The 27,811-nt window shown below is 38.0% G+C and overlaps 2 protein-coding genes across 4 annotated transcripts in view; one reads left to right on the forward strand and one right to left on the reverse strand.

Annotated features, from left to right (window-relative positions):
* The window catches only part of LOC136254307 (glucose-6-phosphate exchanger SLC37A2-like), a gene marked incomplete in the record, with an annotated part of 323,373 nt that overhangs the window by 58,801 nt on the left and 236,761 nt on the right, over positions 1–27,811 (reverse strand).
* Positions 1–27,811, forward strand: part of LOC136254198 (rho guanine nucleotide exchange factor 12-like) — a 61,456-nt gene that overhangs the window by 9,856 nt on the left and 23,789 nt on the right. For 2 of the 3 annotated variants that reach the window (XM_066046873.1, XM_066046876.1), the window contains exons 2-15: positions 150–238; positions 1,512–1,666; positions 2,174–2,231; positions 2,286–2,405; positions 2,696–2,739; positions 3,438–3,518; positions 3,883–3,933; positions 4,250–4,318; positions 4,628–4,716; positions 5,019–5,205; positions 6,108–6,158; positions 7,634–7,687; positions 8,754–8,804; positions 9,222–9,332. In XM_066046873.1, coding sequence (XP_065902945.1) covers positions 190–238; positions 1,512–1,666; positions 2,174–2,231; positions 2,286–2,405; positions 2,696–2,739; positions 3,438–3,518; positions 3,883–3,933; positions 4,250–4,318; positions 4,628–4,716; positions 5,019–5,205; positions 6,108–6,158; positions 7,634–7,687; positions 8,754–8,804; positions 9,222–9,332 — 1,170 coding nt within the window. In that variant the 5' untranslated portion in view covers positions 150–189. The remainder of the gene's footprint in view (positions 1–149; positions 239–1,511; positions 1,667–2,173; positions 2,232–2,285; positions 2,406–2,695; positions 2,740–3,437; positions 3,519–3,882; positions 3,934–4,249; positions 4,319–4,627; positions 4,717–5,018; positions 5,206–6,107; positions 6,159–7,633; positions 7,688–8,753; positions 8,805–9,221; positions 9,333–27,811) is intronic. The other variant, XM_066046883.1, reaches the window with a different exon arrangement.

Genomic DNA, 27,811 nt, shown 5'->3' on the forward strand with positions numbered 1-27,811 from the left:
GTAAAATCATTTAAAATCTTTAATTTTCCTGCACAGTAGGTTAAAGTGATTTTATTTGCAAACACATGCGATGCTGTGTGGGCACATATGCTTGGTGAATTATAGAAATATACAGTACTTGTTTGATGTGTGTCTATTTTTGTGTGTAGGAGTTGGCTTTGATCTGATTGGTGGAATATCTATCTAACCATGTCCACTGATATTGGCCCCACCCAACCATCTATAGTGGATGGCAAAGGTGAGTATTATCTTGTCACCATGGTAACAACAATGTGTGTACATACAGTATAATGGCCAAGAGCGTGACAACATGCTTGACAACGTATACGTACGTGCAGTGTTCTTTACTCTGCTTGTACTGTGGCTTTTTTGCCAAGTTTCATTTAGTTACAAAGACCACATCACTTCACTCCTCAAAAAGAATATACATTCAGACCATGTACTGTATGTTTGAGACCGAAAGGCATAACCTCAAATACGCACCTCCTCTATTATAAGATTGCAAAGTACATACAATAATGTTGGCACCTGGCTACTATAATAAGATGGTCTTACTAATAAGGTTATGAATTACACCTTAACTATGTTTGGGACCTACTTGACATGGTCACTATAATGAGGTGGTCTTATTAATGAGGTTATGAAGTACTTCTTAGCTATATTTGTAATAATATGGTCACTATAATGAGATGAAGAGAGCTACCACAGTATTATCCAGTTTTGCATGGACCAGTGATCCTCATCAAAGCTACCATAGCAAGCCATACTAGTGTACACATTGTACTAAACTGAATGATCCTTTAGCACTTTAATTAGCTAACACTTAAGAGCTCTACAAGGTAGTTTACTGCTTCACTGAACAACATGGTGGCTTAAAGGAATTGTGTGGGTGTAGTGTATTAGTAGTTACTATTGCTTGACTACTCCAAACAAATAACAAATTAAATCTTGTTTAACGCTCTACTGAACTGCGACGATACATGTGTGTGTTCATATAAATGTGTGTATAATTTTTTGAAGGTTTTATATTTCACAGTTGACAAACCTTCAATTCTTGTATACATAAGTACGGTATATAATGAGTGGTACACATTAGTGATACAGTAAAACCTGATAAATTAAGTCACGTATGTGTCTAAAATGGCCATTGCTATTGTATCATATCTATGTACAAAATGACCAGCCACCTAGCTATTAAAGTCAGACAATTATGGTCCATAGGTGGCTGTAATAAAAGAAGAAGGTTTGTAAGATACATGCCTGTCCTATATACTCTGCACCACCGTGTGCCAGAATTCATGATTTATATTCATAACTTCATTCAATTACTCTAATAGGACATACATGCTGTGAAATACTCTAATAGCACAGTCACTTTATTTGTAATTGAATAAAGTGACTGTTCTATTTGTAATTGTATTTGTAATTGTATATCAATTACAAATACAATCAGTTATTTGTAATTGATATTTTATCTATACATCCCACACACTACAATACTGTTCACACAGGTCGGATATGGCAGGAGCGTACAGTAATAGTGAACAGGGAGAGTGAAGGATTTGGCTTCACCCTAGCTGATGCTAGTCCAGTATCAGTGACTAGTATAGTTGACAATGGATCTGCTGCTAAGGCTGGCATCATTGCAGGAGATAAGATTATCAAGGTGAAGATATTGTAGTGTAGTGTAGTGTAGTGTAGTGATGGTGTGTACGTGTGTATTAATATTTCCTTGTGACTAGCTTGGGTATCGAACCTTCTGTACTGTACATATGTAATAGCAGTCGGAAAGTGTCCTGATTTTCCAGGTTGTATCTTTAGGAATACAGAGGATTAGTTGTGCTGACCTGTGTCACATACCTGCGCAGAAGTCCCTGGACATTAGCATTGATTACAGTAAACCAAACGCTTTGTTTTAGTGGAGAGCAATTAAAGCATTAGCTTTAACTAATGGGTGATGTATATACATATAATTATGATATACTTAACTCAATGAACTGTGCCTGTGTCTAGACCTTACATTGCAGCCACCTGTTGTATAACAGAAGGGTCACACCAACCAATCACACATCTACACACACACAAAAAGCATTACTATACAACTATCCTGTACATACAGGCTGTACCTAGTGTACTGTATTCGGCTATTTAAGTGTATGTGTGGTATATGTAGGTCAATGGGATAACTGTGATGGGGAAAACCCATGATGATGTCATAGAGATGATCAAAGGTAGGTCACATGATCATCATGTGATCAGATAGTATTGTACATTATTCCCTTTAGGTACATCCCATGTAGCCCTCACCTTGTTATGTCGATCCCTGGGTGCTAATGGTACTAAACTAACCCATCAACAAACTATCGGCCTATCACCACCCATGGCAACTGGAGCAGCTAAAGGAAGTGTGTAACATGTGTTGTATGTGTGTGAGAAATGTAGTTGTGTGTTTCTATTATTACTTTAATGTACATACATGCCCCTTGTACTTGAAACTATTTTTAGTAGCTTTTGGTGTTAGTAACAAACCAAAGGTTGTTGTGCTTTCATTTTGCTAGGGAGATTATTAATCTTTACCGTTGTGTATGTAATGATGAAAATGAATGAGCAACGTTATTATACTATAGTGGTAGTGAAATAGTATAAATGATATGCTTGTAGTAAAGTGTGTTATTTTGTGTGTGTGTTTCTGTAGCTGCACCTACTAAAGACACTATTACCCATCCTATTCCAGCTGAGGTGTGTAGTGTGTGTTTGTTGTTTGTGTTGTGTTGTGTGTAACACACACACACACACACACACATGTGTTACAGTGGAAATAACTACTTGGGAGACGTAATTGCTGTCCTTCATATGGAGATGTCCTTTGCAGGGAGGTTGAGGTTATTTATAATGGTTTAACTATTATACGTAGTAGTAGCAATAAACTACCAGTTAAGCACTACAGTGAAGGCTGCACACAATATTGGAAGTATAATATGGTTTGCATCAGACTCAACTTCAGATGCATACAGCTGTATATATGTACGTAAATCACAGTTATAAATTCACAAGCTGCATGCTATTTTGTTCGAAACATCAGCTTTAGCTATACAGTATTTCACAAAAATTCTCCCACCTTGACTGACCCTAGAGTATTCTAACACATTGGTGCAGTTGGTTTCTCTATGCTGTTATTTCAAGATATTGGTTGTGCTGTATGTGAAGTTTAAATGATGTGAATGGTTAACTTCAAGGAACTGAAACTCGAATCTTTATGACAGGAATAGTCATAATTAAGTTGTCTGTTAGCCATTATATAAAGAGATGTCCATTGTACATTGTTTACTAACACTGTAGACAATGGGTGTATGGTGGGGACCAAGGAGTGTCTGTTAGTGTACTGTAGTTGTTGTGCGTACATACTAATTATAATACAAGGTATTGTTTATATACAGCCTCAAATTGTTCGAGAGTCGATGGAGGTTAACATACAGAGCTTGAAGTCAATGTTGTCAAAACAACGTACTTATTTTGAGGTATGATTGTGTATAAGTTGCATACTTACGTTCAACTTGCAGTATCAGATGGTCCCCCATATTGATCAATTCCATTAGCATGCTGAAATACTCTAATAATTCATACAAATATAACTAGCCTACTGTAATTGGAAGGCAGTTACAATTGGCAGTTGAATGTATGAATGGATTGTAACAAAGTTTTTAAATATTAATGAATAGTTTTTTTTCTCTTCTGCATATCCATCCTCACACAAATGATCATGTTCCATTATAGTCCCTAAGTTTCCCATGCTTGGTGTCATTGTGTACAAGAATGATGTAGCTGTCTGGTTATAAGTTCAGGAGTTGTAGTGGTGACTTGATTGTGTTGTGTATTCTGCAGCAACTCACAGTGGACTACTCTAAGGTACCAAGCAAGAGATTAGAGAAAGAGGTATGTCTAGCCACAGGCTGTTCCTCATTGTAGTATTGACTTTGTAAACTCATAACTCAGTGGTGTGTGTGGATGTGATGCTAACACAGAATGTTCCTGAGTGTTGTATGATTGACACATGTTACACTCTCTCTGATCCACACACTATAACTACACTACTTGTGGTTTTGTACTGTAATGTTACTCACTGCGTGTATTAAATGGCCTGTATAATGTACCACATTCTGTATATATACACAGAAGCCATATGGTGTAATGTTTATTTGGTTTCCAATATTTCTACTGTTGTTATGACAACATGTCATTGTTACACTAGATTGCTGACTGTCAATATACCATTAAACGTCTTGAGGAGCAGATTGCATCCAAGTCATCCGTCATTGAGGTGAGTACAACAAAATAGTCTTGTACATTGTAAATGTCTGGCCCACTGTGCTGTATGTGATGTCATAATGTTTTGATTGTGTAGAGAATCTTCTCTGACGACATGCAATTCTATTTGGTGCTGAGTTTTAAGTCTTTTTTTCTTAAAATCCACTGTATGTACTTAAGGTGTCATTTAAAAATGTGCTTATAAGTGTAGATCCCTTGATATTACTGAAAATGGTAGCTGGAAACCGAGTGTTGTATTAGAGTGTTTGTCATACACTGTACAATACAATCACTTCACATCTTCATACTATTCATTTTACAGGCTCACATTCAGAGTACTAAAGCATCAGTGGAGGCACTCAGGAGTACTAGTAGGACAGCACACAGGAAGGCTCATAGTGATACTACCAAGTGAGTGGCTTGTGTGGTGTATGTTGTGTTTGACCTTTCGGCTGCATTTACATAGCACATTTATCAAAGACATGTACGACATATTTACAAGTGTGCGTGTGGATGTAAGATACTCCTTTTACAAAATAACAGTATACAAGCTTGAGTGTTATGTACAATGTTTTAATACTTTGTAATACAATCCTACTTTTCTACACTGTTTGCTAGTCAATAAGACTATAACTACAGTGTACATGAATGAACTTACACACATGTTCAATATAGTGTACGTAAATGTACTATACTTGTCCTTGTCACTACAGACAGAATACTGCACCAAAAGAGACCAAACCAGCAGAGGTCGCCCCCACAGTTGTACTCCCTCAACCTATGGACACTGTCCCGCCATTACAACCCTCTCCTGCTAAGAAGCAGTCAACCCCTCGTAAATCTGTCTCCATTCATGCCTTCCCTTCGAGCCAACCATCCAAACCTCCTGTTGTGAAAACAGTAAGAATATGTTGCTGTAGTGAATGTTGTATGTTAGTATGTGTACAGTACGGTAATGAACTTTTAAATGTGCAGTTGTCTGTATATATATTCATATTGTTGTCATGAATATTTTATTTGTACCACTAACAGTACATGTACAGGTAGTGTAGCTATTAATTATGAACTGTTAGTTAGTGAGTGCGTATTGTAAACTGTAACCTAATAATACTTTGTTCAATATGTTGTATGGTGTATTGAGAAATTGTATAGATATGTGGAAACATTATCTGATGACATGGATACTCATGTATATGTTGTCAGTACAGCACAGTCTAATCCAGTCGCTATGAAATAAGGCCTCTTTTTAATATTCTATGGCTATCCTTACATTTGTCCTATATAACCTACCTTAATAAACTCCATGTCGTAACCAAAAAAGACGGACAGATTTTTCGCTGTACGCAACTGATTTGAAATTCAGGTATTTTACAAGTCTCATATCAGATGTGTACAGTGTGTTGTTAAGTTAACTTGTAGTTGCCATCTTCAAAGCACCAATGGTCTTAGCAAATGACAGATTTAGTCCTTTCTATACATGATGTTTTGCCATCGTACATCCATTGTCATTTGAACACACATTCCCAAAACATGTGTAACATTAAAGAGGACATTCCTTTAATATCCTATCAACAATTATTATCACCACATGGAATTGTTGTTTATTAATACCTGAAGGGGTTTTTAACGTTGAGCTATGTACTACAAAGTACATCAAATAACATGTTCAATGTTTTGATAGTATTGTTATCATACTTGTACAATGATATCATGTTGGAATATCACAATATATACACTGATCTAGTGTAGTTGCTTCATGAGTGTGGTATAGTATGTTAGCTGTTGTTACTTATTTCAATTAGCAATCACTGAAAGATGGGGATCAGCTAGTGAAGGGAAAGAAACACTCTTCAGTGAGTTATTGTGTTATCACTTCTACAATACATAGCATACTAATGCAGTACATGAATTGTTCATTGTAAATACTGTGCATACGTGTATACAGTACACTCTGTGTAGTATATTTGTGTGTAGTGTAGTGTAGTGTAGTGTAGTGTAGTGTAGTGTAGTGTAGTGTAGTGTAGTGTAGTGTAGTGTGTGTGCATGTGTGTGTAGCAGCTTGTTAATAATTGTGACCCACTGAGCAAAAACAGGTCATTTTTTCACATACAGTACCTCAAATTCCATTTCATTGCTTCTCTGTTATGGTACTGTAACAAAGAAGTAGTCAGCCACAGTTTCTTCTGATAAATAGCCTTGGAGTTATAGTGCTAGACAGTTGGAACAGGAATAAATTCATTTTGTACAGTAATGATGCGGCTAATAAATTACAGGTTCTTATTTAGCCAATGACAACTCACGGCTGAAACAAGCTAAGAATATGGGGTTAGGCTTAGTCAATTCACCATGAACTGGCAAATCAATCATGGTATTGTGTTTTCCCTCCATGTCTCCATGCAGGCAAAGAAGGCCATTACAACAATGAAATGATGACAGTAAATTTTATTTCTACTTCACCATAAATAAGCACTGATAACTCACATTCCTTGCGCTACTCGAACATGAAACAAAGATTTTCTTACTCCCCATGAATGGGCGAATCTGATGGTGTACCGTATGGAAGGAAACTTTGGTGCCATTAAAATTTGGCGAATTTGCCAAATGACCATGAATTTGCCAAATTTTCCCCATCCAAATATTTTGGTGGCAAAGAAAATAGCAAACCAAACCTCGAACTAATCAATTTTCTACTCTACCAAGGGATACTGGGCCAGGGGTCACACTAGAGCCAAGCCTGCCTTGACTACCTCACTAGATAGCTAGCTACTGTACACGTGGTATCCTCAAGCCTCACCGCGAAATGGGAATGACAAGTAGTGAGTCCTACTATATTAAGTACGATATTCACTATTTCAGAGGGTGTAGATCTACTGTCTATATAGTATTACCTTTTAGTTGATAGCTGACTCCAGGCGCCGAACTGAGAGGCGTGGCACTCCAGTTCTCGCTTCAGGCACAGTGATTAGTAATCTAATTAATTTAAATAGGGCGTGCACTTTGCTAACAATTTGCCAAATTTTATTTCGCCAACAGTGATATTTTGCTTGATTCGCCAAATTTTTCCCCCTCCAAAGTTTCCCTCCATACGGTATATGTTTTATTGATTTGAGCTTTTTTCAGTACAGCTGTATGTACCGAAGCAATTAAAACATGCGTAAAATTTTTAAAATATAGCACACGTATTTTTCCCAGTTTATTTCAATATGTTTAATTAGTAGTAAAATAGAATTTCGCAAAAACAGCTGGTTTTCACTCAGCGGGTCACAATTCTCCAGTTACGTAGATTCACTACATTTATTATGACACTACTACACGTTGTTGTTTACAGACTAGTATGTATGAGCCAGACATGTCATCACTTCCTAGTAGTACCAGCACTCTGGTGAGTGACAACAAGATGTGATACCACTGGGGGGAGGGAGGGAGGGATGCATGTGTGGGCTACATGTAGAGGCGCATCGATTGACTTTTTCCAATATTCTGGTAACTGATGTAAAATAATATTATCAAGCTGATAAACAAAGTTGATCCAATTTGGTAGTATAGACCTTTTCTCTAACAATTTTCACTCAAAATTCAGTTAGTTATATAAAATGACAGAGTGAGTCTGTAATCAACAACCGACATTACATCAACAGGCGTTACTAGAATATTACTAGAGCATGAGTGCCCATAAATAGATGTTAATGTATATCTGCATCTGCTACTTGTTTACACATGTTAGTGATCCTATACTGATATGCAAAAAACAAGATTGATATAGTCGATAACCGATAACTGACCTGATTATCGGTGCACCTCTAGCTACATGTGGAGCACAATACATGTAGTACGTGTATCCACAGACTCCTCAGGTCAATTTGAAAGTAGTAAAGTACATACATAGACAATAGGTATATAGTAAATGCATAAACAACACTATGCTTTTAGCGTAGTGTTTCAGTAATCATCTAAATGGTTGTTCTATTAGAGTAGTTAACACTTACTACAAGTTGCATTCTTTTTGTGCTTTTCTGAGTCAATTGTGCACACATCAAGTCAAGGTGAGACTAGTACTATACATGACAAAGGGGGTGACATAATATTTATGACAGACACTTGACTATGTGAATGAGTCTCATCCATACCCTTTAAGTGTTACCAAACAGGATGCTTTTCTACGAAAGTAGCCCTTGATTATCTTCTCTGTACTTCTAGGAGTGAGTGTTCTGTCAGTGTTTTTCATTAGCTGGTGTATGTTCTATTAGAGTAGTTGAATGGTTCTCTGCTGTAGTACTGAACACCTGTGTGTAACATAAGTGTTCAGATAAGTGAATTTGTTTGGATAAGTGTGTGAAATGTTTAGAATATTTCTAGTATTCATCAGTAGTGTTACATTATTGTTCCTTAGTTATAAACAATATACAGTGCAATACATAAACAGTTTATACCTGTTGTGTCCACTACAGTTCGGAGCTCTTAGTAATGCTGAAATGATATCAGATGACTCTGATGACGAGGTGAAGAATTTTCTATATCTCTGTTCGTGTAATGTGATGTATGTGTAAATGTGATATATGTACATTTGTACTTTAGTATGAATGGAAACGTGAACACTCATACGTACATACTTGTACATGTTTGTTGTGTAGTATGGAGTCTACACCACTGTATTGTGTTATAACATATCGTATGTAATGAAGTCTCCCTGTCTACATGGCACACATTGCGTCTTAGGATAGTAACCTATATATCTACCTAATGCAATTACTTGTCTATATATATGTACATGTGTATATACATGTAGCTTTAACTCACAAGTGGTGTTATGTAGAAGGTACTTATCTACCTACCTACACATAATGTAATACACATCACTCATGCTGCCTCGTACAACTACTATATGAAGTTTATATTTATTACTGGTCCATTGTTAGGTGACAGAGGGGTTTAGTCCATACTCCAGTTTGAAGGACCTCAAGAACTACACAGCACACACTGCAGTGTTTATACACTATCTGGCATCTAATAGAGACCCCAGGGATATGGTGAGTATAGAGTGTGTAGTTTGTAGTGTATGTATGTAGTGTGTATATACTGTATGTAGTGTGTATATACTGTAGGTGTATAGGTTGTACCAATAACTTGACATGTCATGGAGCATGAATAATATTCATGTGTAAACTGGACAGTATTTCACCCACGCAGTGTACGTGTGCTGCAAAATGCGTAAAATTATTTGTAGCTTTGTACTGATATTTCAGAACATACAAATGTGATCATGCTTGTCTAATAGTACATTTCAGCATGGTACAATGTACTGTAGAACAACTATTGCTCATTCCTTACTGAAAATATCACTGAATAACACTACAGGATAGTCCATTTTACCATTCTCCTTTTTGGAAAAAATCAAGGAGAGTGGACTTACTGTAGATATGGCATTTATTCAAAGGTGGTATTGATATCCTATCTTTAACCCTTAAACCCATAGAAAACTTTTCGGAAATGCGCGTTTACACAATATGGGCATGCATGGCGACACTAGTTGGGGTAACTTAATTCTTATAGCCTACAAATACACATAGATTAAAAGTGTGTTTACTGGGCTTAAGGTTAAATGAACACTGTAACTACAGTGGCTTACTTGTTATGAAGCGGTGAACAGCGACGAGTCATGTCTCCGTGTTTCTAAATTCTTGCCGCGTGTTTAATTCGATTGTGGGTTTACTCACGTGAGTAATATATGGCCTGATGCAGAATTTCACGAAGAGTTGAATGAAAGTTGTTGCAAAGCGATAGGATTAACTACCATCGAGTTATCGACCATTTTATAAAGGTATGTAAAGGGTTTGCGTGTTTCCTTACCGAAAAGTTATTTTCACGGCTAGTTTTGGCTTCACCATTTAGCGTTAGGGTAAAACCCTAGGTATCATTTTGATCCTTGCTACATCACGAGTAGAATGACATAAATTGCATAGCCGTAGTATGGACGCTTTGAAAGTTACAGCACTTTGTGCAAAGCATGCGTATTTATTAAGTGTAAATCCAGTTTTCTGGATTATGCGGGTTTAAGGGTTAAGGGCACAATGTAACCACTGCATTCTATTCTATTAAGGGTGCAGCATTTAGTAATATACAGTATAAAAGACAGGCTACTTTAGAATTGTGTACGGTATTACTGTATGTGCATGTGTAATTTTTCATGTATTTGACATATGGTATGGTACATTATCATAAAGCATGGGAGATGTGTTTGTGTTCCTACAAGATGTTAGGATGTAGTTTGTACGTAATTCTATGGTACACAATGGCCCGTGTGTCAAGACATACAGTATGTATTGCTAGTAGCCACTGCTACACTACTAGTATAACCCTTATACAGTGACTACCTGGTGGCAGTGCTCCCTAAATATTGCCAGTATACATCCCATTTTCTGTAATGAATGCTGTGTGTTTGATTGGACCTGAACTTGTGCCAGCTTCATTCAATTAACAGCTGCAGTAGTGTCACCATTATAGAGAAAAAATAGAAAAGTGGTACATACATGACTAAAAAGAGCTTAAAAAGTTGTGGTTTGATTCATGGACCATGTGCATCAAGATACCAGTCAAACGCTGCATTCAGTGGAAAAAGCAAGAATGTTAACAGTTATCAACTTTGTTGGTCTGAAACTGCTCACATACAGTAGTAGATGGTGTGCCCATACAAAGTGTTTACCATGACATGAAAATTGTCAATAAAGTTGGGAGTGTGTATTATTGTGCAATGCCAATTTTGTATAATCGTATACACTGTGCACTGCCATTGTGTACAGCCGTACTGGACTTTAGTAATTTGCATATCAAGTGCGAACCTGTACTCAGCTTGATATACAAGTGGTTTAGGATTGTATACTGTATGTATGGCCTTATAATATCTGCATACTGACTGGACCATATGTCTTATAGGTAACACTATTAAGTATACGTTATACACAAACAGTGCAGCATTGTGTAGGATATGAGATGTGTACTGTTCACCAGTTTATGATGTTCAGTAAAACACTGACTAGGAAGTGGTCCACTAGAATAACAATGTAAGGCTTCTTGGTTTACTGGAGGGATTCATGGGATGGTCTACCAACTCAGCAAGTTTCACCATCTGACTTTTACTGTCTATACTGTGATAGAGACAGCAGACCTGGTTGCTACTTTGCAATTTGGTGCGTGCGACCTACAGCTCATGCTCGTGCATTCTTGGCATCAACCAGAGCTACTGGTTATACAGGTATCTGCTGACTGGTTAGACTGTATTATTAGCAAGCCACTTGAGTTATTAGAAGCCATATAACAAGTGTCTACTGACTTATTTAATAATATTTTATTACTGCTTAAAACTGCACATTTTGGTAGCATCTCCTACTCGCCACAGTACAGCTGTCTCTGCTTTGTGTAGTGGATGCCTCGTCAGCTTAATACCATGGAGTCTAGTAGTGTCTTTGCCCCACACACAGACAGATGCTATAATTCTAAAAAAATCTGTTCTCGCAGTTTCAATACTTGCAAGCTTTTGTGACTGAAATTTGATGTTTTGGGTAGACATTTGCAATTTGGTGCATTCTCCAAGTTTCATGACTGGTTAGAACTGAGATTGTTGAATAATTCAGTAAATGTTCACAGTGTGTAGACTATTACTGAGAATTGGATGAAATAAAATGTCAGTATGTATTGCTTCATGCTCTGTATATGCTGTGCATAGTGTTTAAGATAGGAGATTTTTAGAACTAAAATCTCAGCAGAGCTTGCCATAACTCAGCTATATAATGTTTAGGGCACTGTACACTCTGTACGCACTGTAAGCTACAGTGCACTTTTCTCCGTACATGGTAAAGTGATGACATCACTACAACTATTTATAGACCAGGTGCTGACACAACAAGGTCAGTACAGTTGTAGTAGCAAGAGATGAAGTTAGTAGTCAGTTTATTGCTAGTTAGTCTAGTATTGTCTACCTGTGCTGGTACCTACACTAATGCTGTAACTGGAATATACAGTAGGACTAGCAGCTGTGATGAACTGAAGCTGCCAGGCTCTAGTACCTTTGCTCCCATCGATGGCTTGCTAACTGCTGTCTACATAACCCAGCCAGCCAGAGTGTTTGTACACTACCAGCTGAATTTAAACAACACTGCTACTTTCATGACCAAACTACAGATTGATAACTGTGATGTCGGGTCTATTGTACGTGTTGGTACTCGATTGTACAAGACAATGACTGGATTCTGGATGGGACACCTCAATCCTGGATATTATGTATTCAAGGTACTTTACATTGGCTCTGCTGCTTATGTTCCTGCTAGTATAGACTGGCAGGCAGCTAAGATCGATGTTATGTGGTTCACGTTAACAACAACCGACGTGATACGTGATGAAATAAAGTGTCACCCAACTCCTACAACATCTAACAACTACGATAATTGGGGACCAATCAAAGATTTTGCTGTTACCGTCCAGCTACCTGTCAACACAGTGATGCTAAGTGTTTACCAATTCTCTACTAGTTCTACGACCAAGATGTTTGCTTCTCTTGATATTAATGGCTTTCAGCAACCATCGACAGCTTTCGTAGCTGATGGAGTAAGTAAAGCTTATGTTGATGTCCACGGAATTTGGGCGGGCAAATACAATGATGGTGTACACTACTTCAATGTCATCTACCGATCTCCTGCCACCTTTCATTTTACTGACTGTCAGTTAAAGTATCGTAATAATGATAATCTTTACGTTATGATACTGCCCCCAACTTGTAGTGTAATTAACATCAATCCCAGATCAGATTATGAAGTCGACAACACAACGTGGTCACAAACTGATGTGTGTTATGACCTCAACTTAACTAAGACACGACATGTAATTGTCTTCTACCATTTCACCACTGAGAGTGGGAAGCACCATGTGTTCAACCGACTGACCATCAACTCAAATCCAATCAAACACTCGGCATCCATTACAGGTAATGGGGGGCATGCTGGTAATACAGGACTGTGGCAGGGAGCCCTACCACCAGGTACTTTTAAGATCTGTCTGGAATACACCAGTAATGTTGAAGTGGCTACTAGCATCAAGGATATCCCGTGGAACACTAGGTCCATGACCATCGTGTACTGTTGAACTAATACTATAATGCTTACTCAAGAAACTTTAGTCTGTATGCAATACTTGAAAACTTTTTTCATGCTCAGTATGACATTGTTTTTTTCTGTAAGTGCGTGTAGGTTAAGTATTATGTTTTTAAAATGTACCCACCTATATTACAGTGCAGTGTGGAACACTTATAGTGTTCTAATGTACTTAACGATGACTTTCTCTTCCTAATAAGGCGTGTTCACGCTATACGTACATGCATTTGAAAATATTACGTTGCATAATGATAATTGTGACTGAGCTATTATTAAGGAAGTTATGCACCTGTTGGAATATTTCACAGAATTCAAGATAACGATTATAATCAATTTAAAGCTGATTGGAATTTGTAGAGGCTGTATAATCCTGTATCAAATTACTAAGTATAGAACAAGGATTTTGATTGTCTAGTTGTAGTGTACACAACAGTAACCACAAGGCCATTATAGTGTAAAAATCAGCCTATGTAAAAGCACAAGTGACATCTCATAACTTATCAGTCTAGTACTGTTTAAAATAACACAGTAAACATTGCTAACCTGTTGACCAGTTGAAGAAATTATCTCTTAGTCTGATTTTCAGGTATTTGAGCAAATGCGCATGTGCATATACATACGTACGCACAAGGCCACTGATTTAAGACATGTGAAAGTAGCAACACGCCACATCCATAATCCATCTCCTTACTGTTTCTCTTCATTAGTAGTGACGTTATCACTACGAAGAATCATCTACAGTGCTTATTGTCAACCATCAAAAAGTGTGCGGTGATGTCATCTTACCTGCAATGGTGCACGAGGGACCAGTTATCCCTGCTCCCATTCACTTAGGGGGTTACCACTACAAGACAGGCGCAGGGGCTACTATAATGTTTAACAAAACTTACAGAGCACTTTAAAAGTTATGCTACAGGTACTTATAATTGATTCCACCATGTGGCAGTGAGTGGGTTAAAATATTTGAATTACCGAATGTGTAATTTTTAATAGCGATTTTGAATAGCCCACTACTGTCTCTGTGTACCCTACTTCCTATACACTAAGCACTTGCGTATCTACAGAATAGATAATTGGCAATGTACAGTACACTAACATCATCTTCACTGGATGTGCTTTGTCTTTCCATATTGCTGTGAAGAGAGTGATCGGCAATACAGGCTACAGAGATGTGTACAATCGCATCATCTTTCTCTCAAAGTGCACAATTGATCTATTGATCCCTGTTCCCAGCTTTGTATTTACCTGAACACTACAAGAGTGTTAGTGTTGTGGTTGCTGAGCTGTGCTGTAGAGCACTCTGGTAGACTGAAATCTACCATACATCAGCAAATACCATAATGTCACACCACAGAAACACATCTCCTCAGTAAACACTCGCACACAAAGCAACAACTGTCACTGAACACTGACCAGTAAATTTTGGGAAATGTAATGAATACACTTTGTGACTTGTGAAGTGTCCACCTCTCTACATATTTCATGACACATACCAGCCAATAACAACCTGACCAGTACAATAGAACAATACAATAATAGTAGTATATAGTGAGATAGCTGGAGCACTGTTGTACAGTGTAGTTTATCAGGTGAAGAAGATGGAGAAAGTGTTCCTGCTGGTTCTTATGCTCCTCCCTAGCGTAGTGCTAACTGGAGATGTTATCAATGTTGCCTCAAAAGTGTATAGTAAAAAGAGCACATGTGAGGGACTGAATTTATCAGCTACTGATACCTTCAAACCTGTAACCTGCCTCACTACCACCATCCATATTGATAAACAATTCTCTGTGTTCATCCATTATCAGATGACAATGTACACTGATAACCATGACTTCTACAGTAAGCTACTGATCAACTATGCTAATGCTGGATCACTGGTACATACTGGAAAACAATACTACAAAACTCCCACAGGATTTTATATGGTCAACCTCAACCCTGGGTACTACACTATTGAGGTACACTATAAGTCACCAGTAGATATTAAGGTGGCAGCTGGTTGGACTGCAATACTTCAAGTGATGTGGTTTGAAGATGCTTTTGCTGTTTCTGATAACATCAAGTGTTACCCTACACCAACAATCATTAATAGCTACGACAATATGGGACCATTGAAAGATCTTGAGGTAACATTACAGATACCAAGTAACAGAACCATTTTGTCAGCTTACCAACTTTCTGCTGAACTGGCTGCACCGAATTACATTGTTACTGCTTTAGATGTTAATGGATTTTATCAGAGGTCAAGTGTGTTTCTTAAAGGTCCATACAACTCTCTCCTTCTCCACGGAGTACGGGCTGATAACTACAGGACTGGGATACATTAATTTAACCTGCTCTATAGGACACCAGTCAAGTTCACCTTTACTGATTGCAATGAGGACGCTCAGGGTTTGAATAATAAGAACTTATACGCCATGATGTTGCCTGAATCCTGCAAGGTCTACAAAGCTAGTCCTGAAAGTGTTTTCACTCCTGGTAGAACCAACAGATGGGCTGCAACAGATGTTACATATGGGTCATTCCATGTCAAATCAACAAGGAATTTAGGGTAACCTCTCGGATTTTGATGAAACTTGGTGTGTTTGTAGTACCTGTGGTGCTTATCACTCATGCAAATTTTTAGCTCCATACATTCCATAGTTTCTGATTTATGACCACAAATATTTTGAATATTTCATGAAAATTTGGTCCATCTCTAGTTATAAAATTGACTGCAACTTTGTACTGTGTAAATATTTTTAAACACAATTTTCACTGATGGAAGACTGTTGATTGACCTTTCCAGTGATCCCTAAATTATGGGATATCTACTTAATTATGGTTCAAAAGTACTTCATTGAAAACTTTAATCCTTTATATTTTGAAAAATGCTTCTTGAAATTTTTCAAATTCTTTTGTGAATAATGATTGGATCATAGTCTATGTTTGATAAAATTTTTGTGGTGGGACCACAATGGGCTCAAGAGATATAATGAATTATGTCGTGGTATGCGGTGGAATTTGCAGTCTATTATTGCTGTATTGGAGTGTACACCTCCAATAACCACTCACAACAAGGCTATGCCAAGTTTGTCTTACAGAGTGAAGGTGTCAAGGTACACTGCAACCTGTATTAGTGACCACCTGTATTGAAAGACCATCTATAAGCTGCAGCTAATTTATACTTTAATTGGATCTTAATGTATAGCACCAAAGCATCAATCTTTTCTAGCAAATCCAAAAATGGTCCTTATTAGACAGGTTGACTATAAATGAGATCATCATGCATCCATAAACACATTAATGTTGTACCATTTCTTCAGTTATACCTTATTTATTAAGTAAAATCTTGCCGTAGTGTACTTACATACATATCCCCACTCTACACTATTCAAGTTATGTACATGGTTGCATAGGTATAACAGTCCTCCTCAAAAAGGATATCTGGGTACCTTGATAGCCTCATGATCTTACTTTATAATTGTACGTACATTTTGGACCCAAGACAAGTATGTGGTTTCTCAAAAATGAACACTTCATCAATGGTCCAGGGAATAGAAGAGTTACACTATATACGGTAGATGCATTACTTGTACCAAGAGTTTTTATATTATTAACGCTTGCACCTCAATGTGTGATTTATAGTACTGTAATTACTAAAATTAATGGTTTTTCAAAGCATTTTGTGTTCACGTTTTGAAGATCAGTACAGGTAAATGTTAAATATGTGGTCAACATGTTTACTTCCTAGTGAGTATGTGTATGAATTTATGACTTGATCTTCAAAGTGGTTGTGAATGTAAAGTAATGTAGTAATTAATTTCACACATTGAGGTACATGTATATGGTAAAACCCCTCCATTGCTAGGACCATAATAAAGTGCTCATATTACAGAAGCCACAGAAGTATCTTGGTCTAAATGTATGTACACGGGTAGTTGGAAAGGGCGGATACGGTTGGACGCGGACACAGACACTTTCAAAAAGCACTTTTACATTTATATAACAGTTATTTTTCATACCTAACGTTGTTTTTACAGCAGTCTTCGCTTCCAGACCCAGGTGTCGGTCTTGTCATAACGCTTGTCCATTTATAAGTGCACGTGCGAAGGACTAGACCAGCACTCCACAGCATGCCAAAGACCATATAGTGTTGTACACATCCTCTAAAGTCTATTACAAAGTTATATAGTTGTAGAGATTAGCTTATGCCCCATGCAACTTATAGCTTAGCAGGCCAAATCCACAATCTTACGTCTTTTAGTGTAAGGCCCAGGCACTCAAGTGTTGAGGGTTTCAAGGACCTGGCCTATGAGATTAGGTTGGGACATGCTAGATTAATCTCTGTGACTCTGAATTAGATTTCTAGAGCACATATACAACACTATAATGGTCTGTAGAGTGCTAGTCTATCCTTCGCACATGCGCTTATATATGGATAAGCACTATGACAAGATCGACGCTTGGGTCTGGAAGCAAATGCTGCTGTAAAAAACAACGTTAGGTATGAAAAATAACTGTTTTGTAAATGTAAAAGTGTATTTTAAAATTATCCGTGTCCGCGTCCAACCGTATCCGCCTTTTCCAACTACCCTATGTGCAAGAGTACAGTGTATAAACAGGGGTCCTGGTTATCAAGGTATCCAGGTATCCCTTCCGAGGAGTTCTGTTGTATGTACCTATGCAGCCACATATGGAACTTAAATATGGCTAAGTCCACTACAGTGGGATTCACCTTAATAAAGAAGGTACTTGTGAAGAGATGGTACAACATTTACATGATGTTTCAGGACACATGGTGGTCAAATCTATAATGTATAGTCAACCTGTCTAATAAGGGCCATTTTTGGATTTGCTAGAAAGAATTGATGCTTTGGTGATAACTTAACTGCAGCACATAGTTGGCCTTTCAATACAGGTGGTCACTAATACAGGTTGCAATGTACCTAGACACCTTCACTCTGTAAGACAAACTTGGCATAGCCTTGTTGTGAGTGGTTATTGGAGGTGTACACTCCAATACAGCAATAATAGCCTGCAAATTCCACTGCATACCACAACATAATTCATTATATCTCTTGAACCCATTGTGGTCCCACCACAAAAAATTTATCAAACATAGACTATGACCCAATCATTATTCACAAAAGAATTTGAAAAATTTCAAGCAGCATTTTTCAAAATATAAAGGATTAAAATGTTCACTGAAGTACTTTTGAACCATAATTAAGTAGATATCTCATAAATTAGGGATCACTGGAAAGGTCTATCAACAGTCTTCCATCAGTGAAAATTGTGTTTAAAAATATTTACACAGTACAAAGTTGCAGTCAATTTTATAACTAGAGATGGACCAAATTTTCATGAAATATTCAAAATATTTGTGGTCATAAATCAGAAACTATGGAATGTATGGAGCTAAAAATTTGCATGAGTGATAAGCACCACAGGTACTACAAACACACCAAGTTTCGTCAAAATCCGCGAGGTGACCCTAAATTCTTTGTTGATTTGACATGGAATGACCCATATTCTCTCGTGCTATCCAAGCGAAGCCACATTATAGTAATGTATCAGTATGCTGGATATGGTGGTGGTACAGCTCCTGGTTCACATTTTGTTACACGTTTAAGTATCAATTCTGTTCTACTTAAACACACCGCAACTCATTCTGCTGATACTACTTATGTCGGCAACTTTGGCATGTGGCAGGGACCCCTCAGTAGTGGTACACACAAACTAACACTAGAGTATCGTACACCAAAGGCAGGCACAAACCATCCTGAACATACAGACTGGCAGACCAGAACCATGACCATCATCAGCTGTTCATAAACTGAATATCTAACTTGTATAACATGCATTATAAATACCTTGTGTGTATTCCAGTGGCACATATGTACAAATGTACAAATAATACTACTACACATGTGTACCTTCCCTGTACTTCATTTCTTGTTGACATCCTTATACTAGTACACATCATTGGTTATAGCATTAAAGTACTGTATGAAAGAGGTCTTGTTATCAAACATCTCTCAGAGTCACCATGTGGTGCTTAAGGGATTCTGGTAAAATTGGTGCAGTTAGTTTATAAACATGTTTTAAATTGTCATGGGGTGATCAAGGTGTCAGTGTACTAGCTACTCTGAACTTTAGAAAATACACTTGCATGCAATGACTTGATGTTAGTTTCTTTCTTGTCAGAGGTTGTGATTGTTAACTTTCATCACTGGAGGATCATTGTGAAATTTGCATTTTCTATGTGCACATCTCATGTTGTGTACAAGTTATCTCAATTCAGTTTAATCAGTCTTCTGCACTAGTATCTGTCAACCCTGTATACTACACTATTGAGGTACATTATAAGTCACCAGTAGATATTAGTATGGGAGCTGATTTGGACTGATAGACTACATTACTTCAGGTCATGTGGTTTACAATTCGCAATGTAACACTTTTCACACCTCAGACCAAAGGAATTCCAGAGGATACATTTGCCATGCATACCTCTTTACAGGGAGACATCTTAATGTACACCGGTGTACGTTGAAATGTATCCCGGGAAAGTGGTTGCACTTCTAAAAGGGCAAGCCACTTTCATCAAAGCAAGTATGACCTTGATGTGGATGAGGTAGTGGTATCACCCTCTGTTTGTTTTATACAAGCTCAGACCAAAATCGATTGTGGGAATAAATCAATACTCACGTGATGATTACCACAAATTGAAGTGTTGCCAGAAGCAACAGTCAAATGAAGGCGTTTTGGTATCCTACAAGTTGGAAAATGTTACTTAAAGGTGAGAACTAGTCTTACAGTGCATTCCCAAGCGTTTTGGCATGTATTTGAATGCAGACACACCCACATTACGGATGACACGATTTAACCGCTCTATAACAAGGCTTACCCCTTTAGGTCTTTAGTATACGTTTTGATTAATCTTTAAACAACGCTAAAGCATTAAAACACTTGTAACTTCCCCGAAATTTGTCCTACTCGACTTTCCGCGATATCCGTAGGACTCATCCATTTATTATAACAATCATAGCTACAACATTACTTGTTGCCTAACCATAGTCGAATATTTCAGGCATGCATATATAACGAATCCAGTGATTCCACTCGTATTGACATTAAGGCTATCAGCCTTAACGGAAATGTTACATATTAGCTGTAACATGGGTACTCATGATTTGCCAGAAATCACTCGTGCCCATGTTACAACTATAAATTATAGCATAGCAAAGGTATATAGAATCCCTGAACAAAAATGCATTAACAACTTGAAATTTAGAAAGAAATGTTTTATTTATACTTGACTGCCATTAACAATTTAGAAATAAAAAGAAATAGAACAACTTTGAAATAAATTATGTGTGTGACTTCTGATTGTCTTTAATTCAAATCTTCTTGGTTCTGAAAGGATTTGTGATGAATTGGTAGACTAATACAAGAAAAAAATTACATCATGGATTTAAGCACTATTGCACACTCACCACTGAAGGACAATAACTCCACTGCAATGAGCAGGGCTGGTACTGTAATAACAAACTTGCCATTCTTGTCGTTTTCTTCCTAGTGACAACAAATACAACATGTATACCATAATTAATCAGTGAGTGTATCGTTACTTACTGTCTTACTGTTCGACCACTTTCCTTTTTCTGCTAGTAGCTTATAGTTCTTGTATAACTTATAGTCTAAGTCTCAAATACTTTGTTTAAAATTGTTATCTAAATGTTTGATGCTTCAACCCAAATTATTTTCCACATTTTTTATGGTTTGATCAAAACTGCTGTCGAAGGATTTTTCTAACTGCTTGAATCGGTGGTCAATCCCACCCATTATTCTTTTTTCGAAAGCCACAACTTTCAGGTCTATGCTGCTGTTGTCATTGTCCGTAAATCTAAGAGTCTGAGTGGCACTTTTGAAGTCACGCTCCTTGTAGCTGTAAAACAAAAATATGCAACTGTGAGGTATTGATGCGGCTTACCGCCAAATATGAAGGAGACAGATGTAGGTCTAGTATGCATCCGCAAACACTAATACCACGAAACATCTTAATGATGAGTAGATTTGCAAATATTCCAAATGTCTTGTTTACTAACCGTTTTATACCCTAATTTGCCACTTGAGCAATATAATATGGCATATGCTGATTCAGCACTTGATTTATACAGAGGTTACAACAACAACTACAGCTTGTATTAATTTTGTTAATGGCACAGATGCTGGACTTGTTAATGGTGCTTTATCAGTAATGCTGCTCGTCTTCAATGGAGAAGAGAGAGAAACATTGCTGAGTTTGTGGATTCAGGATATGTGTGCATGTGCAGACCTCAACCTGTAAAGTGCACTTGGAGTTTTAGGTTATGTTTTTTCCACTGTATACCAGTAATCTAGCATTGCCTGGATCATGCCAGAAGGAAGCGAAGCTACACACAATGGAAATCTTCTTTTGCAAATTTTGATCTCTGTCCTCGGTTTTACATGTCTCTTCAGTGTGTGGGCCATGTACGCCTAGTACAAGTAAGCTACATATTAGTAAACAAGAAACCATACAGCTGTATCAACACAATATGCTACTTCATGGGACTCTACTATCATTATTTAATTAATTATACTTCTGGTCAGTTAACAGCTGCAGTGGTGTCACCATTGTAGAGAAAAAATAAATAAAGCTAATTATTAAAGTGATACTTATAACTAGAAGGAGCTTTAAAAGTTGTGGCTTGATTCATGGATCATGTGCATCAAGATACCAGTCAAACACTGCATTCAGTGGAAAAAGCAAGAATGTTAATAGTTATCAACTTTGTTGGTCTGAAACTGCTCACATACAGTAGTAGATGGTGTGCATGAAGACTGACCCCATACAAAGCGTTTACCATGAGCTAGGTACCCATGAAAATTATCAATAAAATTGGGAGTGTGTATTCTTGTGCAATGCCAATTTTGTACAACCATGTACACTGTGCACTGCCATTGTGTACAGCCATACTGGGATATAGTAATGTACATATCATGCAGTCAGTATGCAGATATTATATAGTTATACAACGGCCACGAGTGCTCTGCCTGATATAAATGCACGAGCCTGAGGGCCGTCAGGCCCGAAGGCAAGTGCGTTTATACAGGCAGAGCACGAGTATAACTGTTATGTACCACTCACCTAATAGGTGGGGAGAGTCTCACAAGACAGCTGTAACACTTATAAAGGCCAGGTTTCTAACATCGATTGTGGGTAACCAAGCCGGACGTTGCGATGACTTTCCCCCTGCAGTACTGCAGCCACCTGAGATATTGAAAGCTAGTACGCTATGGGTTATATCACCAACCTGTATTCGCTGTTCGGCTCTCATGTAGTGCTCAGCATGCCAGCGTGATCACTCAATCGCCATATAAACTAAGCGCCAGACTAATCGCCATAGTGATTCTCTCGAGTGAAAAAAAGCAGCTAAATAGACGGTTTAAGTAAACAAAACCTAACTACTAAACGATACTAGTCTAATTCTTACTATTCACACTGGCTAAACTCGAATCTGGTGGCATGACAAAACTGGTTACCACAATCGAACGTAAAGGTTAGTATTATTTAGAATATATTAGTTTTATTGAGTCATTGTCGAAGTGGCCTACAGTTTAATCTGGGCTAAGATGGCACCAGACTAGTAAGGTGTATAAGTACGTTTATATATATGTAGACTAGAGTTGTGGCCACCCGTGTTGACTTTTTCGATCGCCATTGGCTGCTTGTAAACATTATAAATATTGGTGACATTATGGCCCACAGTCGACCTTTACATGTCAGGCTATAAAAGAATTTGAGTGATCTGTGAAGTGTCTTTCCACCTATTAGGTGAAGTGTAGTAGTGGTCTTGGCCACCGGCACTTGTGCTATGCTGCACAAAACCGCAGCTAGTGCAATATCTATATATTGCACTGCAGTCGGTGCATTATAACTTATAATGCACTCGTTGCGGTCTACAAAACCGCAACCAGTGCGTTATAAGTTATAATGCACTCGCTGCGGTCTGCAGCAGTACAATATACAAATTATGGCACTGGCGGTTCCTTTGAACTGCCCACGCAGAGTGGTACATAATGTCGTACGTACAGTATACAATCCTAAACCACTGGTATATCAAGCTAAGTATAGGTTCACACTTAAAGGTAATACTATTAAGTGTACAAACAATGCAGCATTGTGTAGGATATGAGATGTGTACTGTTCACCAGTTTATGATGTTCAATAAAAACACTGACTAGGAAATGGTCCACTAGAATAACAATGTAAGGCTTCTTGGCTTACTGGAGGGATTCATGGGATGGTCTACCAACTCAGCAAGTTTCACCATCTGACTTTACTGTCTATACTGTGATAGGGACAGCGGACCTGGTCACTACCTGGTTGCTGCATCATGCTTTATACTGTTTTCTCTAAGTAACAGTACAGAAAAAGCATTTCTCTTTACTGTATGATTTATAAAGACAGATACTGTATTGATCCTACAGGAGTTACCATAGTTTGCTACAAATTAACTATGATCTAATATTGGAAACAAGTTCTAAACACAATATTCTTGTGTAATATAAACTTTTGTGAGATTTTCATGTTACTGTACCTAATTTGTTTGCTCACAGTTTGAACGACAAGTGACCTAGGACTATTTGATAATACTTTATTATTGCTTAAAACTGCACATTTGGTAGCATCTCCTACTCGCCACAGTACAGCTGTCTCTGCTTTGTGTAGTGGATTCCTCGTCAGCTTAATACCATGGAGTCTAGTAGTGTCTGGACCATCCATTGTCCCACACAGACAGATCCTTAATAAATCTGTTCTTGCATTTCCAATACTCGCACAGAGTCACAGTTTTTGTGACTGAAATTTGATGTTTTGGGCAGACATTTGCAATTTGGTGCATGCTCCAAGTTTCATGACTGGCTAAAACGAATAATTCAGTTTGCTGTTACCTACTGCTAACATTGCCTGATGTTGGAGCACAGGATAACATTCATCACAATTGTCACAGCATGCACTACACAGTGGTGTAATAACTAAACTAACATGGAGAGGGGTGTACCTATATCAGTCATTCGTTTCCAAGCAGAGCTACATTCAAATACTCTAATAGAACATACACCTTGGTAACGAAATACTCTAATAGAGCAGTCATTTTGGCCAGTGTAATTGAGGTTTGAATAATCAACGCTTTATTACAGACTCAATAGCATTGTGTGTACTCTAGGATGGAGAGAGGTTCCACAATTTTCTAACCTTAAATAAAACTTCTCACTACATTAAAACCTGTGATAAAAGAGACATTGCCACAAATCTTTGTACAAATACACCCTGCTGTGTATGTTATCAACTTGTAACATGCAAGTTAATTGTTTTATATAAACCTCATCATAAACACCCTGTAATTTTCAATGATACATAGTGTCAAAGAGAAATTAGATGTATTATAGTTGCGTAAATAGTGTGTGGAACAGTTACATGTGTGTACAAACAAGTGCATGTCCCAAATGCAGTTTTAGTATCCAACTCATTAACAACTGATGATGGTCATGGTTCTGGTTTGCCAGTTTCGAGGTTCAGGATGGTGTATCTTTGCCTCTGGTGTGCGATATTCCAAAGCTAGTTTGTGTGTACCACTACTGAGGGGTCCCTGCCACATTCCAAAGTTGCCAATGAAAGCATTATCAGCAGAAAGAGCCATGGTGTGCTTTAGTGGAACAGAGTTGATACTTAAACGCATAAGAAAATATCTCTCACCATGTCCAGAATACTGATACATTATAATAACATGACTTTGTTGTGATAGTACAAGGGAATAGGTGACATCTGTTGCAGCCCATCTATTGGTGCTACTTGGAGTGAATGGACTTTCTGGACTAACTTTGTAGGCCTTACAGGATTTAGGCAACATCATGGCATATAGGTTTTTATTATCAAAACACTTCTCCATACAATCAGTAAAGGAGAACTTGACTGGTGTCCTATAGAACAAGTTAATGTAGTGTATCCCAGTCCTGTAGTTGTCAGCCCATACTCCATGGAGAAGGAGAGAATTGTAATTACCTTTAATAAATGCACTTGACTTTTGGTAGAACCCATTCACATTTAAGGCAGTAACAATGTAATGTGGTGAGACTAGTTCAGCAGAGAGTTGATAAGCTGACAAAATGGCTCTGTTGCTTGGTATTTGTAAAGTGACCTCAAGATATTTTAATGGTCCCATATTGTTGTAGCTATTAGTGACTGTTGGAGTAGGAGAACACTTTATGTTATTGGACGCAGCATGAGAGTCTTTAAACCACATCACTTGAAGTATTGCAGTTTGCCAGTCAGCACTAGCTCCCAAACTAATGGCTACTGGTGACTTATAGTGTACCTCAATAGTGTAGTATCCAGGATTGAGGTTGACCATATAGAAACCTGTTGGAGTTTTGAAGTTGTGATTTCCAGTGTGTACCAGTGATCCAGCATTGGCATAGTTGATCAGTAACTTGCTGTGGAAGTCCTGGTTAAGAGTGTACATTGTCATCTGATAATGGATGAACACAGAGAATCGTTCATCAATATGGATGGTGGTAGTGAGGCAGGTTACAGGTTTGAAGGTATCAGTAGCTGATAAATGCAGTCCCTCACATGTGCTCCTTGTACTATACACTCCTGGAGTAGCATTGATAACATCTCCAGTTAGCACTACACTTGGGATTAGTAGAAGAAACAGCAGAAACACTTTCTCCATATTATTCTCCTGTACACTACGTAACATCTGTTGTTAGGACACTTACTACTTCTATGAAGGCTATTTGTAATACTCACATGTGTAAGAGTTATGCAATACAAAGGTACAAAGGTGCTTAAAGTTTATGGTTGAATTATACCTTATACTCTGCACCACTTACCTCTGGATTATAGTTGTAGTGTTGGTTGTACATGTATGTGTAGATAAACAATACCACACAGTGGTGTGTGTGTGCGTGCGCGCGCGTGTGTGTGTGTGTTTGCATGTGTGGTGTGTGTGTGTGTGTGTGTGTGTGTGTGTGTGTGTGTGTGTGTGTGTGTGTGTGTGTGTGTGTGTGTGTGTGTGTGTGTGTGTGTGTGTGTGTGTGTGTGTGTGTGTGTGTGTGTGTGTGTGTGTGTGTGTGTGTGTGTGTGTGTGTGTGTGTGTGTGTGTGTGTGTGTGTGTGTGTGTGTGTGTGTGTGTGTGTGTGTGTGTGTGTGTGTGTGTGTGTGTGTGTGTGTGTGTGTGTGTGTGTGTGTGTGAAGTGCCCACACCTTCACCTGCGAGACATGGTCACAACCTCATGCAGGTTACTAGTCCTGTCCCACCTATAGTATGCTGACTCCTAGCACCTGAATAGTTCACAGGCATCCCAGTGTTAGTTCACTGGGTAAGCATGATAAAGGCTTTGCTTTTTGCTTTGTTTGTGTTTGCATCATGCATTGGCACATGTGTCCACGTACGTTTCTGTGTGTCTGTGTGCACATGCGTGTCTGTGTGTCTGTGTGTGCAAGCCAGCTCTGATGTACACATATGCATTGGCCTATTCACACATAACACAGTCCTAGAGACCATATTGTGTATGTGAAGTGATTCCTGTATCCGTTGTTCAGTTTGCCCTCTGTATATGTACATTAAACACTTGTGTATGTGATCAGATGGTGCTACGAGATCAGTCTCTATATTTCAGCTCAGTTGTGTACTGTGCATCATGTTGTGATGAGTACTGGCATATCGGAAGGTGTATATGTAAACTAAATATGTACGTATACTATGCAGAGAATAGAAGAACAGTAATTGAGATTCTGTATGTAGTGGATAATACTAGAAAATTCACTATCTACTTGTAGTACCTGTACTCTACACTCTGTACTCTATACATGTTGATACCATCACACTAAATCTATAAATCTTAAGTTTAAAGGTCTGGAATGTATAGCAAATAGTCCTACTGCTGTGTATGCAATAACAACGAAAATTACCATATCGGTGGCCGATATTTTAGCCAATCTGATTATTGGCACACCTCTAGCTATTTATAGACCAAGTACTGACACGACAAGGTCAGTACAGTTGTAGTAGTGAGAGATGAAGTTGGACGGAAGTTTTGAGGTTATGTTTTCCAGTGTGTACCAGTGATCTGGCATAGTTGATCAGTAAAAGTCCTGATTGGGAGTTGTCATCTGATAATGGATGAACACAGAGAATTGTTTATCAATATGGATGGTGGTAATGAGGCAGGTTACAGGTTTGAAGGTATCAGTAGCTGATAAATGTAGTCCCTCACATGTACTCCTTGTACTATACACTTTTGAGGCAACATTGATAACATTTCCAGTTAGCACCACACTTGGTAGTAGCATA

The sequence above is a fragment of the Dysidea avara genome, chromosome 1 (genome assembly GCF_963678975.1).
Source record: "Dysidea avara chromosome 1, odDysAvar1.4, whole genome shotgun sequence".
Classification (NCBI taxonomy): domain Eukaryota; kingdom Metazoa; phylum Porifera; class Demospongiae; order Dictyoceratida; family Dysideidae; genus Dysidea; species Dysidea avara.